This window comes from Carettochelys insculpta, chromosome 19 (assembly GCF_033958435.1).
Source record: "Carettochelys insculpta isolate YL-2023 chromosome 19, ASM3395843v1, whole genome shotgun sequence".
NCBI classification, from domain to species: Eukaryota; Metazoa; Chordata; order Testudines; family Carettochelyidae; genus Carettochelys; species Carettochelys insculpta.
The window spans coordinates 24,690,910-24,707,298 of record NC_134155.1 but is presented as its reverse complement, the minus strand read 5'-3'; the positions used below and the strand labels follow the sequence as shown (position 1 = coordinate 24,707,298).

At 45.6% G+C, this 16,389-nt stretch overlaps 1 protein-coding gene across 2 annotated transcripts in view; it reads left to right on the top strand.

The window, feature by feature from the left end:
* Positions 1–16,218, top strand: part of RFFL (ring finger and FYVE like domain containing E3 ubiquitin protein ligase) — a 51,544-nt gene extending 35,326 nt beyond the window's left edge. Inside the window, exons 4-7 of one of the 2 annotated variants that reach the window (XM_075013821.1) lie at positions 3,202–3,285; positions 8,302–8,509; positions 12,221–12,244; positions 12,616–16,218. In XM_075013821.1, coding sequence (XP_074869922.1) covers positions 3,202–3,285; positions 8,302–8,509; positions 12,221–12,244; positions 12,616–12,797 — 498 coding nt within the window. In that variant the 3' untranslated portion in view covers positions 12,798–16,218. The remainder of the gene's footprint in view (positions 1–3,201; positions 3,286–8,301; positions 8,510–12,220; positions 12,245–12,615) is intronic. The other variant, XM_075013822.1, reaches the window with a different exon arrangement.
* The last annotated feature ends 171 nt before the right edge of the window (positions 16,219–16,389 follow it).

Sequence of the window (16,389 nt, the reverse complement as noted above, 5' to 3'; positions counted from 1 at the left end):
AACGCCAGGTTACACATGCGCAGCATGCAGCATTGGCTGGCGAACGTATACAAACCGGCAGCACACACTGTTCACAGGATGGCGTCGCCCACAACGGAGGTGCGCAAATCCCTGCAATGGTGGGTAAACCCCGAGAACCTGCTAACAAGGGTACCCTTCCACCAACCACACGTATTGGTTTTTCTTACTACAGATGCCCCCCTCATAGGGTGGGGAGCACACATGGGCGAAGAGGTGACGCAAGGGCTGTGGTCCTCTATGGAGCAGTCACTGCACACAAATATACTGGAGCTCAAAGCAGTGTTCAACGCCTGCAGACACTTTCGAGACCAACTGAAAGGCAAGGTAGTCGGGATCAGTACAGACGATACCTCCACCATGTTTTATATAAATCGGCAAGGAGGAGCTCGGTCCCGTGCCTTATGTGTAGAAGCAGTCCGGTTGTGGAACTGCTGCATCGCCAACAATGTAACCTTGAAAGCCTCGTACTTACCAGGCGCTCGCAATGTGAAGGCAGACCAGCTGAGCAGGCGTTTCGCACTCACGCACGAGTGGCAGATCCGTCCCGATCTGCTGCAACCGATTTTTCCACGCATGGGGTTTTTCCCCAGATAGACCCTGTTTGCTACTCAGCACAACAAGAAGTGCCCACGATTCTGCTCCAGGGCAGGACTGGGACGGGGGTCCCTGAGGGATGCCTTCGCGATCTCATGGAGGGGCCCCCTGCTTTACGCTTTCCCTCCCACAGTGCTCATCCACAAAGTGTTGCAGAAAGCCAGGAGGGAAGGAACCTGAATGATCCCGATAGTCCCAACGTGGGATCGACAGCAATGGTTCCCCCTATTCCTGCGCATGTCGGACCGGCCACCGATGTCCCCTCCGGTGGCGCGGGATCTGCTCACGCAAGCCCAGGGGTCCATAGTGCATCCGCACCCCCAAAGCCTGCGACTACAAACGTGGTTAATCCATGGCTCAGCTCCCTAGAGAGCACATGTACGGAGGAAGTGCAGCAAGTCCTAGAAAGTAGCAGGAGGACTTCCACCAGGAAGACCTTCAAGCAGAAATGGACTCGCTTTACGGCATGGTGTTCTACCAAACAGCTAGCCCCCTTTCGGTGCCTATGGCTGTGATATTAGAGTATTTACTGGACCTCAAGAGAGGAGGACTCTCGCTATCCTCGTTTCAGGTCCACCTGGCCGCCATTTTGGTGTTCAGACACGAAGAGGAAGGGCACACGGTGTTCGCCCATCCCATGGTTACCAGGTTCTTCAAAGGGCTGGTAAGCCTATACCCCCCTCAGAAACCGCTTCCACCTCTGTGGAACTCGGACCTGGTGCTTAATGCGAAAGGGGACCACCGTTTGAGCCTTTGGCCACGGTTTCCCTCCGCCTCCTTATGATGAAGACGACCTTTCTTCTTGCAATCACGTCAGCTCGCAGGGTGAGCGAGCTTGAGGCAGTTATGGCAACGCCGCCCTGCACTGTTTTTCCAAGGAGGCGGTAACCATACGGCTGCATCCAGCCTTTGTTCCTAAAGTTTCTTTCTGAGTTTCATACTAACGAACCTATTGTTTACCCTTGTTTATCCCAAGCCTCATAACTCTAACAAAGAGGCGCGCCTACACCTCCTGGACGTGAGCAGGCGCTAGCCTTCTATATGGACAGGACCAAGTCCTTCCGGAGAACGGATAGGCTCCTAGTCTCTATCGCTCCCAAATCAAAAGGAGAATGTCTCTCTTCGCAGAGAATCTCTAAGCACATCGTATCTTGCATAAAAATGTGCTACAAACTCAAAAAGACTCCTTTACTGGCCACGCCCAGGGCTCATTCCACTAGGGCGGTGGCAGCATCAATAGCCTTTTTTTCAAGGGCGTTGCGCTAAAAGACATTTGCAGAGTGGCGACCTGGTCATCCTGTGACACCTTCGCCAAACATTACACCCTTCACAGGGTATTCCAAGAGGATACCCGTCTCTCGGCAGCGGTCCTCTCGGGGACAAGCTGCACATAATCCGATTACCCACCTCCTATCTTGGGTTACTGCTGGGTAGTCACCTAATGTGGAGCACCCACGGGGACACTCGAAGAAGAAAGAAAGGTTACTCACCGTAGTAACGGTGGTTCTTCGAGATGTGTCCCCGTGGGTGCTCCACTACCCGCCCATCCTCCCCGCTCCGGATCTCTGTTTAGTGTTTTGCAGGAGCATCCGAGGCGGTTGGTCAAGGAACTGGCGGGGACCGGATCGCGCACATGGCCGGGAGCGCGCGGGGGAGCGGCGCGCACCGGCGCATGCGCGGTCCGGCAGAAACTGCTTGGAAGATCCGATCTGCGGCGCCGGGCGAGCCCGACACCTAATGTGGAGCACCCACGGGGACACATCTCGAAGAACCACCGTTACTACGGTGAGTAACCTTTCTTTCCTTTCACCCAGTCCTGTGCCCAGAGCTCTGGCCCTCCCATCCTCTGCATCTGCCATTGCGGTTCCACCACTGTTCTGTCACCATTGCAGCTTCTCACCTCTTCTTGCCCAGGCAGCACTCTGTTGTAGGGAAGCTGTAAACTCCAGAGCAGCTTGTGGAGGCACTTTCTTCAAACCTGAACACTGCACCTGGGGAACTGGAAGCAGGAGGCAACTAATCCCTCACTGAGCTTCTCCAACACAATACCCCAAGCCCAGAGCACTGTGCCATTACGCTCAGTGAGTAACTAATATAAGCAATCTAGAAAAGCACCATCAAGTGATCTCACAATGATCAACATTGTACAAATTCTCATTGTAGGGATTGTGCTGTGCTGACATCACACACTGGTGCCACCTCACAATGAAAGATTGCAGAGACTTCACATCATGATAAAGTGTGTGCAATGCCATTTTGAGTGTGTCTACCACCTGTTTTCTTCCAGTCCAGACTCATAAGCCCCATGACAACAACATGTGGGGATATATTGTACATCATCCAATCTTCTAACAGGGCTCTATATATAATAAGGTGGGACATGAAAGCCAAATGTAACACTAAAATTTCATAACTGAGTTTTATTTGTTTGCATATCAGAAATGTAGTATCAGAAACTTACTTCCTGTTAACCTGGCTCCATTTTATCTTGTAATGAGTTTCTTAATTCCACTGCTGTCAAACCCACTTCCCTTATGGGTATGCAGGGAGATTCACAGTTGTTGAAAGAACTATTTCCTCTTCTAGGCAAATGGGCACGTGCCTCCGAGCCAAGACGATATGACAGGAATTGAGCATGCAACAGAAGCCCCAACGGAGGAAGAGACACAGGTTTGTGTGTCTTAAAGACTAACAATGTTATGTATTAGGTAAGACACACTTCATCGCAAGCTCATTACCTAATATATAAAATTGTTAGTGTTTAAGGACTGTTTGTTTTTTGTGAAGCTACAGACTAACATGGCTATACCTCTGAGGTTTATATATCCATGTCCTATCTCAGGGAGCTGGAAGGGACCTTGAGAGGTCAAGTCCAGTCCCCTGCCCTCACAGATTTCTGCCCCCACCAAATGGCCACCTTAAGGATTGAACTCACAACCCTGGGTTTGGCAGGCCAATGCTCTAACCACTGAGCTAGCCCTCACCTTCCTAATATCAGATAAGAGAAATGGGAAGGGTTCTTATTAGAATTATCTTGTCCATCACACAGCCAGTACAGAATTGCCACTTCCAAGGACATTTCATAGAGTAACAGAATAACAATTCAGAATACAGCCACCCTAAAAAACTTCCTTGTATATGGAGAACGGTAGAGGGATTCCTATGACTGGAGGGATTCATGGGGCAACGGTAGCTCTTGCAGCGGGAATGGATGAAAGATCATAGAATGCTAGGACTGGAAGGCACTCATGGCAGGACCAAGTACTGTCTAGACCATTGCTGATAGCCATTTATCTAACCTGTTCTTAAATATCTCCAGAGATGGAGATTCCACAACCTCCCTTGGCAATTTATTCCACTGTTTGACCGCACTGACAGTTAGGAACTTTTTCCTAATGTCCAACCTAAACCTCCCTTGCTGCAGTTTAAGCCTGTTGCCTCTTGTTCTATCCTCAGAGGCCAAGAAGAACAAGTTTTCTCCCTCCTCCTTATGACACCCTTTTAGATACCTGAAACTGCTATCATGTCCCCCCTTAATCATCTTTTTTCCAAACTAAACAAGCCCAGTACTTTCAGCCTTTCTTCATAGATCATGTTCTCTAGACCTCTGATCATTCCTGCTGTTCTTTTCTGGACCCTTTCCAATTTCTCCACAACTTTCTTGAAATGTGGCACCCAGAACTGGACACAGTAGTCCAACTGAGGCCTAACCAGCACAGAGTAGAGTGGAAGAATGACTTCTCATGTCTTGTTCAAAACACATCTGTTAGTACATCTCAGAGTCATGTTTGCTTTTTTTGCAACAGCATCACACTGTTGACTTGTATTTAACTTGTGGTCCACTATAACCCCTAGATCCCTTTCTGCCATACTCCTTCCTAGACAGTCGCTTCCCATTCTGTATGTGTGAAACTGATTGTTCCTTCCTGAGTGGAGCACTTTGCATTTGTCTTTATTAAACTTCATCCTGTTTACTTCAGACCATTTCTCCAATTTGTCCAGATCATTTTGAATTATGACCCTATCCTCCAAAGCAGTTGCAAACCTCCTGCTTGGTATCATCTGCAAACTTAATAAGCGTACTTTCTATGCCAATATCTAAATCGTTGATGAAGATATTGAACAGAACCGGTCCCAATACAGACCCCTGTGGAACCCCACTTGTTATCCCTTTCCAGCAGAATTGAGAACCATTAATAACTACTCTCTGAGTGTGGTTATCCAGCCAGTTTTGCACCCACCTTATTGTAGTAGCCCCATCTAAGTTGTATTTGCCTACTTTATTGATAAGAATATCATGCAAGACTGGATCAAATGCCTTACTAAAATCTAGGTATACCACATCCACTGCTTCTCCCTTATCCACAAGGCTCGTTATCCTATCAAAGAAAGCTACCAGATTAGTTTGACAAGATTTATTCTTTACAAACCCATGCTGGCTGTTTCCTATTACCTTACCACCTTCCAAGTGTTTGCAGATGATTTCCTTAATCACTTGTTCCATTATCTTTCCTGGCACAGAAGTTAAACTGACTGGTCTGTAGTATTCTGTTGTTCTTATTTCCCTTTTTATAGATGGGCACTATATTTGCCTTTTTCCAGTCTTCTGGAATCTCTCCTGTCTCCCATGATTTTCCAAAGATGATAGCTAAAGGCTCAGATACCTCCTCTACCAGCTCCTTGAGTATTCCAGGATGCATTTCATCAGGCCCTGGTGACTTGCAGACATCTAACTTTCCTAACTGATTTTTAATTTGTTCTTTTTTTATCTTCTAAACCTGCCCCTTTCCCACTGGCATTCCCTATGTTGGGCATTCCTTCATCAGATTTCTCAGTGAAGACCAAAACAAAGAAGTCATTAAGCATCTCTGCCATTTCCAAGTTTCCTGTTACTGTTTCTCCTTTCTCACTGAGCAATGGGCCTACACTATCCTTGGTCTTTCTCTTGCTTTTAAAGTATTTATAAAAAGTCGTCTTGTTTCCCTTTACGCCTGTAGCTAATTTGAGCTCATTTTGTGCCTTTGCCTTTCTAGTCTTGCCCTTGCATTTCTGTGTTGTTTGCCTATATTCACCCTTTGTAATTTGTCCTAGTTTTCATTTTTTATATGATTCCTTTTTTTATTTTGAGATCACGCAAGATCTCCTGGTTAAGCCAAGGTGGTCTTTTGCCATATTTTCTGTCATTTCCTACGCAGAGGAAAAGCTTGCTTTTGGGCCCTTAATAACGTCCCTTTGAAAAACTGCCAACTCTCCCTTTGTTGTTTTTCCCTCTCAGTCTTGCTTCCCATGGGACCTTACCTGAGTTTACCAGAATCTGCGTTCCTGAAATCCACTGTCTCTATTATGCTGTTCTCCCTTCTAGCCTTCCTTAAAATTGTGAGCTCTAGGATTTCATGATCACTTTCACCCAAGCTACCTTCCACTTTTAGATTTTCAGTCCGTTCCTCCCTATTTGTTAACATCAAATCCAGGACAGCTTCCCCCTCCAGTAAGTTTTTCAACCTTTTGAAATACAAAATTGTCTCCAATGCAGTCCAGAAACTTATTGGATAGTCTTTGTGTCCCTGTGTTAGTTTCCCAACATATATCTGGATAGTTGAAGTTCCCCATCACCACCAAATCCTGGGCCCTGGATGATTTTGTTAGTTGTTTAAAAAAAGCCTCATCCACCTTTTCCATCTGGGTTGGTGGCCTGTAGTAGACGTCTAGCAGGACATCACCCTTGTTTTTTACCCCTTTTAGCTTAATCCAGAGGCTCTCAACACGTCCGTTTCCTATGTCCATCTCCACCTCAGTCCAAGTGTGTACACTTTTAATACACAAGGCAACACCTCCTCCCTTTTTCCTGTCTGTCCTTCCTGAGCAGGCTGCACCCTTCCATACCAACATTCTAATCGTGTATTATCCCACCAAGTTTCTGTGATGCCAACAATGTCATAGGTGTATTTATTTATTAGCACTTCCAGTTCTTCCTGCTTATTACCCATACTTCTTGCATTTGTATATAGGCATCTAAGATACTGATTTGATCTTGCCTCCCAGTTTTGCCCTGACCCTCCTTTTTCTCTGCCTTTATAGCCTGTGCTCCCTCCCATTTCTGACCCATCTCCTGGGTCTCCATCTTTTCTACTTGCCCGTGGGCTTTGCTCCCCTGTCCCCGTCGAACCTAGTTTAAAGCCCTCCTCACTAGGTAAGACAGTCTGGGTCCAAATAGGGTCTTCTCTCTCCTCAAAAGGTGAAGCCATCTCTGCCTAGCAGTCCTTCGTGGAATAGTGTCCCGTGGTCAAGGAAGCCAAAGCCCTTCCTGGCAACACCATTTACGCAGCCAGGCATTCACCTCCAGGATGCACCTGTCTCTGCTTGGGCCCTTACCTTTGACAGGAAGGATGGTAGAGAATACCACCTGCACCCCAGACTCCTTCACCCTTACTCCCAGAGCCCTGTAGTCACTCTTGATCCGCTCAGTGTCACACCTTGCAGTATCATTAGTGCCCACATGGATGAGTAGCATGGGGTATGGAATCATAGAATAATAGAACTGGAAGAGACCTAAAAAAGCCATCAAGTCCAGCCCCCTGCCCTAGGCAGGACCAAACCCCTCAGTTCAGATCAGATGGGTAGTAGTCAGAGGGCTGGATAATCCTTAACAACACCTCTGTAACATCTCGGATACGGGCCCCCGGCAGGCAGCATACCTCCCAAGACGAAATGTCAGGGTGACAGATGGGCGCCTCTGTCCCCCTCAGAAGAGAATCGCCGACCACCACCACTCTACGTTTCTTCCTCACAGTGGTGGTAGCTGACCTCCTAGCCTTGGGGGTACGAGGCTTCTCCTCTGCTGTATGGGGTGATTCCTTGTATCAAGTACAGCATAACGGTTGTCTAGTACCACGGTGGGAGGGTTGGGAGCAGGGCTGGAGCACTGCCTGCTGCCAGAAGTAACCAGCTGTCAGTGTCCACCCTGAGCCATCTCCTCCTCTCCAGCCCTGTGTACTGGGACAGCTACCGCAGCTGTCTCCACATGAATACTGTCCAGGAATTGTTCATGGAGTCGGATACTCCTCAACCTAGCCACCTCCTGCAGCTCTCCCACCTGCTGCCTGAGAGATTCCACCAGCAGGCACCTTTCACATTGGCCGCTCCCCCCAGCCTGGATATCAGTAAGTGGGAATTGCAAGCCACAATCCTTGCAAAACCACACCAGAATCTGGGTACAGGCATCCGTAGTCAGGCAGTCTGTCTGGCTACAGGTACAGGCAGAGGAGACAGAAGCAGTGCTGTCACAGGTGTTGCGGGTCTTCCTGACCCTTGTAGGCCTCCCTCTGTTAAACTCCCCTGTCTGCTTTGCTCCCCCCGTCGCTCTACCTCTGGCTTATGAAAGCCTGCTGGCTTAGGTCAGGCCTTACCCCTCCTTAGTCACACAGGGGAAGGCTGATAAAAGGCAGTCAAGGGAACAAAGGGCAGGAACTCAGTCCCAACTGCCACAGAAAGTGAAACTGAAATCACCCACCTGAAATCAGAATCACAATTCAAAATTCAAACAGTCAAGCACACTCGGTCACCCCAAAAGCTAGTACTCTCACTGTGCCTCCATGCATGAGTCCCTGCTCGTAAATCTTAGAAAGACTGCTTTGAATTCTGGCCACACTGTAAGGTCAAACACTCTCTGTCTTTGGTCCCTTTCAGTCTGTTGATTCAGAAGATAACCTGGTGCAGGGGCGACGGGCCTCTCTTTCTGACCTCACAAGTGTAGGAGACATTGATGCGCTCTCTGTGCGACAGCTGAAGGAAATCCTTGCTCGCAACTTTGTCAACTATAAAGGCTGCTGTGAGAAGTGGGAGCTGATGGAGAGGGTGACTCGTCTTTACAAAGAGAGAGACCATCAGCTTCTGGGTAAGGTGGAGAAACTAAATCTGTTTGCAAGACTATCTCTGCTCTCAGCTGTGGCCTCAGCAGTAGCAGGCAGCAAGTCAAAGGAAGAAGGGAGTTTGGTCTCCTTTCTCTTCTTCTTTCCTTCCTTTACAATTCTTGAATGCCTCCTCTCAACTTTCTACCTCTGCCCTTTGCAAGGGAGAGTCAGAACAGACAAGAGGCCTCAAGGACTGAATGATGTGCTGTTGCTTTGTTTAGAGTGAAGGCTTTAAACTGTGGTAAGGCTTAGAAAAACAAGATGATGACATAACATCTTTTACTGAGCCAAGTGCTGTTGGTGAGAGGGACAAGCTTTGGACCTGAAGGGCTCTGTGTAAGCTCAAAAGCTTGTCCCCCTCACCAACAGAAGCTGGTCTAATAAAATATATTCCCTTACCCACCTTATCCTCCTACTATTCTGGAGCAGACATAACACCACTTCATGGCCGTGTCTACACTAGCCCAAATCTTTGAAATGGCCATGCAAATGGCCATTTTGAAGATTACTAATGAGGCACTGAAATACATATTAAGCATCTCATTAGCATGCCAGCTGCCACGGCACTTCGAAATTGCTGCAGCTCATCCAGAGGGGGCTCCTTTTTGAAAGGACCCCGCCAACTTCGAACTCCCCTCTTCTTATCTACTGATAGGAATAAGGGGATTTCAAAGTTCCCAGGATCCTTTTGAAAAGGAGCCCCTTCTGGATGAGCCATGTGGCAGCGAGCCATGGCGATTTCGAATTGCCACAGCTGCCAGCATGCTAATGAGGCGCTGAATATGAATTTCAGCGCCTCATTAGTAATCTTTGAAATGGCCATTGCGAAGATTTTGGCTAGTGTAGATGTAGCCCATATGGATAGACTTTGGCAGATTTTTAGTTTTGTTTTCTAAATTTAATAGTAGGGTTTATATTTAAGCCTTTTATTTAGATTTTTATCCATTTAAATATTCACAGTTGCATATTATGGTTGGGGGAAGTCAGGAAATTATTTAATGATGTGTTTAGATTCAAAATGTTAAAGCTAAAGTTAAAAATACAAATACTCAAAATCACATACCAAAATTACAAAGTAAATCTCCTTAAATCAAACTCTGTATTTGTGAGCAGCACTGTCTTACTTTGCTTACGTGTACATTTTAGTTATTGATGGAAATACGATTTCATCAGGTTGTGTTTATAACATGGAAACCTCTGTTTACCGATCATCTAAACTCCCAGGTCTATGGTTTACTATTGCATGTGTTTAATCATGAGAGCTTTATGTTAGTGAGAGTCAAGTGAGGAAAGCAGCTACTCAGTTTTGTTTTGAGAGTAAGAATGGTTGACTCTGACAATAAATACAAGTTCTTCCTGCTTGTTAGCCCTGCCAGAGCCAACATAGCTGTGGAAGGTTGAGCTCCAACCTAGTTCCTCCACATCGCCAGTACTGTTGATTAAATTCAAACAAGATGCATTCCCATTGCCATCAGTCTGTACAGGTTGTCGCTAAGAGGTAATTGGGAGATGGTTGAGTTATACAGGTGTCACTGAGGTCTTAGCTTTTGCAGATCCTTTGTCCCTGGTGGAGATTTGCTAGAAGAAAAGAACGCAGCTTACCTGTCAGAACTCAGGTTGAGTTTCAGGGTGAGCAATTAGGGAAAAAAATATATTTACTTGTAAACTGAGGCTGTTTTCTATACATGGAGATACACACATCTCACAGAGCAGGAAGGGACCTTGAGAGGTCATTGAGTCCAGTCCTCTACCAAGCACTATCCCTGACAGATTTAAAAAAAAAACAACAAAAACTATTTGCCCCAGATCCCTAAATGGCCTCCTTAAGGATTGAACTTTCAACCCTGGGTTTACAAGGCTAATGCTCAAACCACTGAGCTATCCCTCCCTATGAGAGGACATAATAGGTGTGTTGTGAGCAAGACACTCAGTCATTCTTCCTCTCTACTCTGTGCTGGTTAGGCCTCAGCTGGAGTATTGTGTCCAGTTCTGGGCCCCACATTTTAGGAAATGCCACAACTCTGTCCAGACTCAGCAAGAGAGTGTGGAATAACAACAAGCTGTACACTCACACCAAAATGCAAGTCTACAGAGCCTGCATCCTCAGCACCCTCCTTTATGGCAGCGAGACTTGGACCCTGTATGCCTGCCAGGAAAAGAGGCTGAACGTCTTCCACTTGCGCTGCCTCAGGCGCATCCTTGGAATATCACGGAAGGACAGAGTGACCAACACTGCCATCCTCGAGCAAGCTGGAATCCCAACCATGCACACCCTCCTCAGGCAGCGTCAACTCCGCTGGCTTGGCCACGTCCACAGGATGAATGATGGAAGGATTCCAAAAGACATCCTGCATGGTGAGCTAGCCTCTGGCAAAAGACCTCCCGGACGCCCCCAGTTGCGCTACAAAGATGTCTGCAAGAGAGACCTCAGAGAGGTAGACATCGAGCTGGACAACTGGGAAGAACTAGCAGATGACCGCAGCAGATGGAGGCAGGGGTTACACAAGGGCCTTCAGAAGGGCGAGATGAGGCTCAGACAGCTAGCAGAGGAGAAGCGAGCGCACAGAAAGCACACTAAGGGCTTGCCAGACACCCACCACATCTGCAAGAGATGCAGCAAGGACTCTCACTCTCGTGTGTGTCTTCATAGTCACAGTAGACGCTATAAATGAAGTCCTCAATTGAAACTATAAAGGGCGCGATCCATAGTCTATGCAGACTGAAGGATGCCGCCTACTACTACTACTACTACTATTTTAGGAAAGATGTGGAGAAATGGAGCAGGTCCAGAGGAGAACAACTATAATTATGTAAGGTCTAGAAAATATCACCTATGAGAGAAGATTAAATGATTTGGGTTGGTTTAGTTTGGAAAAGAGAAGGCTGAGAGGGGACATGATAGCGGCTTTCAAGTACCTAAAAGGGTGAGAAGGGAGAAAAATTTTCGATAGCCTGTGAAAATAGGACAAGAAGCAATGGGCTGAAGTTGCAGCAAGGAATGTTTAGGTAGACATTAGGAAAAATTTCCTGCCAGGGTGGTTAATTATTGGACCAAATTGCCTACGGTGGTTGTAGCATCTCCATTGTTGGAGATACTTAAGAACAGGTTAAATATTTAACAGGGATGATATAGATGGTCCTGCCATGAGGGCAGGGACTGGACTTAATGACCTCTTGAGGGCCCTTCCAGTTCTAGTATTCTGTGATTCTAAACATGGAAACCCACTATGCCAATATTGAGAATCTTTTAAGAGCAGACTCTTGTTTTAACTCTTTACTTTTCAGGTTTAGTGCTTATTTATTTTTAATCATCATTTACAGGGGCAATATCAACTTAAATCTCTCTCTGGATTTTGCCACCTACTATAGTGATAAACCACATTGATAAGAACCAGATGATTTTTTTCTCATTTTGTTTACTTCCAAGCACTTCGCATATAGTCACTCCGTTTTCCTAATGTTAGGGATCTTTCACACCACAACACAGTGAGACAAAACATTAGAAGTGGAGAAATTGTGTAAACCCACAAAAACTGGAGTTGAACTGATGGCTTTTTATAAATTCAGAAATAATTGAAGATGACCATTTTTCTTTGTAAGGTCTTAAATTAAGTATACTGGAGTTAAACAATCTATTAGATAACCCCTTGTCTTTCTACGTAATGCACTTTTTCCCCTCTTTTTTTATATTGCAGTTTCTGACACGGATGATCAAAATGGTAAGTAATTTGTTCGCCTGTCACTTCATACAGATTCTCAGCGCCGGCTGTTGCTGTGGTGCTCTCGTACAGGGGAGTCTTTGTTCTAGAAAAAACTTTTCAGCTCCTTTTTCCCCATGATCCCACATTGATATTGATCTAGACCCAGCAGCAGCCTGGTTTACAAGTCTCCAGTTGTGTTCAGTGCAAAGATGGTGCTTGTCAGCCTTGTTCTCACACAATTACATATACTTCGACATTTGACACTGAAGCCACTACTGATAAATGCATGTGTATTAGACACCATGGACTCCCCCCGCCCCCCAACATCATGGTGTCTGTTTTTTTCTAAATCTAATCTGTAAAACCCTTTATATTTTCGGTTTCTTCAGGTAATACTGGGCTCCCTAGCACTGAAGAGAATCTCTGCAAAATCTGCATGGACTCACCCATCGACTGTGTCTTGTTAGAATGTGGCCACATGGTCACTTGCACCAAGTGTGGAAAGCGTATGAGTGAGTGTCCCATATGCAGGCAGTACGTGATAAGAGCTGTCCACGTCTTCAAGTCCTGAGTGAGCACAAGCAAGCCCTCTGTTACGTGAACTCTCATCTGCTATTAGAGATGGTGACAGTCTCTACAGCTAGGTCCAAGACTGACACGTAGGACCCCACAAGAAACTTGCGGTTCCTACGCGAGATGAGGAGAGACGGAAACTTGGGGAATTGTTCTGATTGAAGCCATTGACTGGCTGTGCCCTTCACACCACAGTGCTTTACCCTGCAGTGCCTAGATGCCCGGAGCTCACTGTCAGCAGCCTACTCAGAAATACTGAACAGCCAGCATTCTGGGCTAGCCTGATCAACTGGTGATGGGGGACAAAGAATCACTTGGCTTTCCAAAAATAATTCAGGAGTCTGAGGCTTGTCATTCCTTTGCGGTAATAAATGAGGTGGACTGAGATTACGATACAGGAAATTTTTCCTTTGTTTTGCTGCTACTGAACTCTCCCATTCTGATTCTTTAATTTGATCTGGGCCAGGCCACACCTCCATTGATAATTTTATTTTCAGGGAAAAGAATCCTATTGGGCTGGTTTCCCCTCCCTTTGTGTTTTTTTTTTTGGGGAGGGGGGCAGAAAGCAGGGGGTGGAGTGTCATGGAACTTTTATTTTTCTTCTTACTTCCTTATGCTTGCAGGCCAGGCGGAACATTTCTTCTCTCTTGTTGCCTTTAGCTGTTTCGTATTTTAGAATTAATTTAATCCTAGCCTAGTGGGATCCAGGTGCAATGTTTGCTACTGCTACACATGAATGTGGAAAGGAGGCAAGACTTCAGACTGTTAAAGATACACACTCTCCCTTTCAGTGGTAGAGGCAGTGTACTCTCCTCTTGAAGCTTACACAGCAGGAGGCAGTGTTTGTCTGTCTCTCCCTCCCTCCTACCATTTACCTTTCCTTTATTGTAAGGCCGCAGGGGAGAGTATTGCTTGTACATGGTCCCTCCCAGTTTGACTGAACTAGCTGTAGAGTCAGCCTCCTCTAGTGACTAACAAGCTGAGACCCTAAGGCACTATTCCCCTGCAATATCTGCATGGCTTGAACACTAGTGGAAAAAGCCACTGTGGCCCTAATACAGTGCTTTTTGTCTAGGCTGCCCATGCTCCCAAGAAGCCTTGGTGAGCCATTTCAGTCATGTGACCCACCTCATAGGTTCATTCTTAATCATCTCCTAAAGCCTAGAGATGAAACTGTCAAAATGAGACACACTGAAGTTTGGAGGACTCCCCCCATGAACCTCTGTGGTTGGGCTGTAGATCTTCGCTTTCAGTTCTTGTTCTGTCTGCTGATTAGTCTTACGATTTGAGAAGATAATGGTGATCACTCCTCTCTTTTCTGCTGGTTTACCAATTACTGTTCCCTAGCCCTGAAGGGTTGCCAGACATGCAAAGATGGTTTGCTGAAGAGCACAAGATAAGATCTCCATTTTCCTTTTATGGGGATGAAGCTATAGATTCACCCTTCTCAAGAATTCTACAAGGTAGACGTGGGACATCAATCACAAGCTGTTGATAATTTCTGTGGTTTAGAAAGTTTCACTGGAACCAGATTTTGATAGCAGTGTTTTTTCTCCAACGGGCAGTACAGGGTGAACCTCTCTCATCTGGCACCTTTGGGATCTGAGTGGTGCTGAGCGTATTTGCTGAATTACGGAAGGTCTGTATTGTCTAAGACATTACCAGCACTTCTGCTACTTACTGGGCTCTTAGAAGACATTTAGGGGTAAATTACACCTAACTAACAGCACAGAACACTGACAGCCAGGACTGGTGTCTGTAAACAAACTTTATGGGACCATGGGAAATTTGGCTGCACTCATAAGTGGTCATCCTGCTAACTACAATCATGCCAAATTACAGATGTTGCCAGATGAGTGTGCCAGACTTGAGAGGTTCAACCTGTATTAAAGAGAAAAGACATATCCTGGAAGCACTCCATTCTGAACCATCAGAAAAACATAAATATCAAAATAATCCTATTAGCCTTAAATAGGATTTTTCTCCTCACTAATTTATAGTTACACTAGTGTCTTATCTTCTCCCAAAAGACTACTGGAGCCATTTGTGGCTTAATGTTTGCTTCAGATTGTTTTTCATAAACAGCTGTAGGACTTACATGATGCACTCACTATAATAATGTAAGAACTGAAGATACAGTTCATGGGTATTGAGAATGAACCTCCGTGTGTGCATGGTATGATACTGGGTTAGGAGCAACAGCTATATAGAAAAAAAGAGTTTATTCTAATAGAATTGGCTGCTCCTAGGCTCTGCAGTACCAGCTATGGACTTAAGGAAGCAGCCTGTATTAATGTATCTATGCACACTCATGGTAACAGTTGGTAATCTAACTGCAAATTCATGTAATCTTTGCAATTATTTAACAGAATCACAGGGCTGGAAGGGACTTTAACAGTGCTCTACAACAGTAGCAATGCCTTTGCTCCAAGAAATGCATGTCTGTCTCTCTTTTGGAAGAGAGAGTAAACCACTCATGGTATTTGATAAGTATCTCATGCATGGATATTGAAAGGAAGCTTTACTTCTGCACTGTGATCTGCAGCACCTGCACGATAGAGGGTCCTTTGCTTTTTTTGGTATGATTCCTGTGAAGGAAGGGCTGAGGCCTGGCCTAGTCCTGTGGATCTATGTCCCTCTTCATTTCATGTTAAGAGACCTGCTACTTTTGGACATTCTGACGTGTTTTAAAATCTCTGGCTCAAGGCCTAGCACAGACTTGCTTGGGGTGGGGGGGGTGCGGTGCTGACGTGTCCTTGATACCAGCAACTGAGTTATTGCAAGTTAAATACTTTCTCCATGTAAGGGATTGCTGAGATATTCAGTCATGAATGGGAAGAGGTTGTCTATAACAATCTCTAGGTGTGAGCTAAACTTATGAACCCGATCTAGCAAATTCACTGTGAAAAACATGTAATCATGCTTATCAATAACCTCAGGATAGGAGGCTTGTATGGAGGAAGACTTACCCTAATCGGTGAGCAAGTTTACTTACCTGCTGCTCTCTGATGTTCTTCTGCCTATAATCTAAAGCCGAAAGGACCCTGTGCAGATCAGTCTCGGTAGGGTTGATTTTAAGGAGATGTACACACTCACCTCAAGCTTGCAATTTGCCTTCCTAGTTTGATAGTGAATAGCTTTTCCATGGGGGCGGGGGGAAAAGATTCTCAGCTGTGGGTGTGACTGATGGCATTTATTTTAAGTGAAACTGGTTCATAACCAAAGGAATATACTGATGTGAACTAATAGTGTGTGTGAAAATATTCAAGTGCTTTATGTATAACAATTCTGTTAAAATATTTTGAAAGTTAACCATTACTTGAAATGGCTTCTATTAAATTGTTTAAATCCTAGCTGATAGTTTTGGTACAGAGTTCTGCTTTATAATTTTATAATAAAGTGAAAATTTGATTTTTCCAGTCAAATCTTGTTGGTATTTACATCTCTCTCCCCCAAACCAATCCTGTTGGTATTTATGTCCCTCTGCATCAAACAATGCAACAATGGAAAAGGACTGCTCGAGCTGCTAAGTGCCCCCCATTGATGTCAGTGGCAGTAGACAGTTCTCAGCACCTTGCAGAATTAAACCC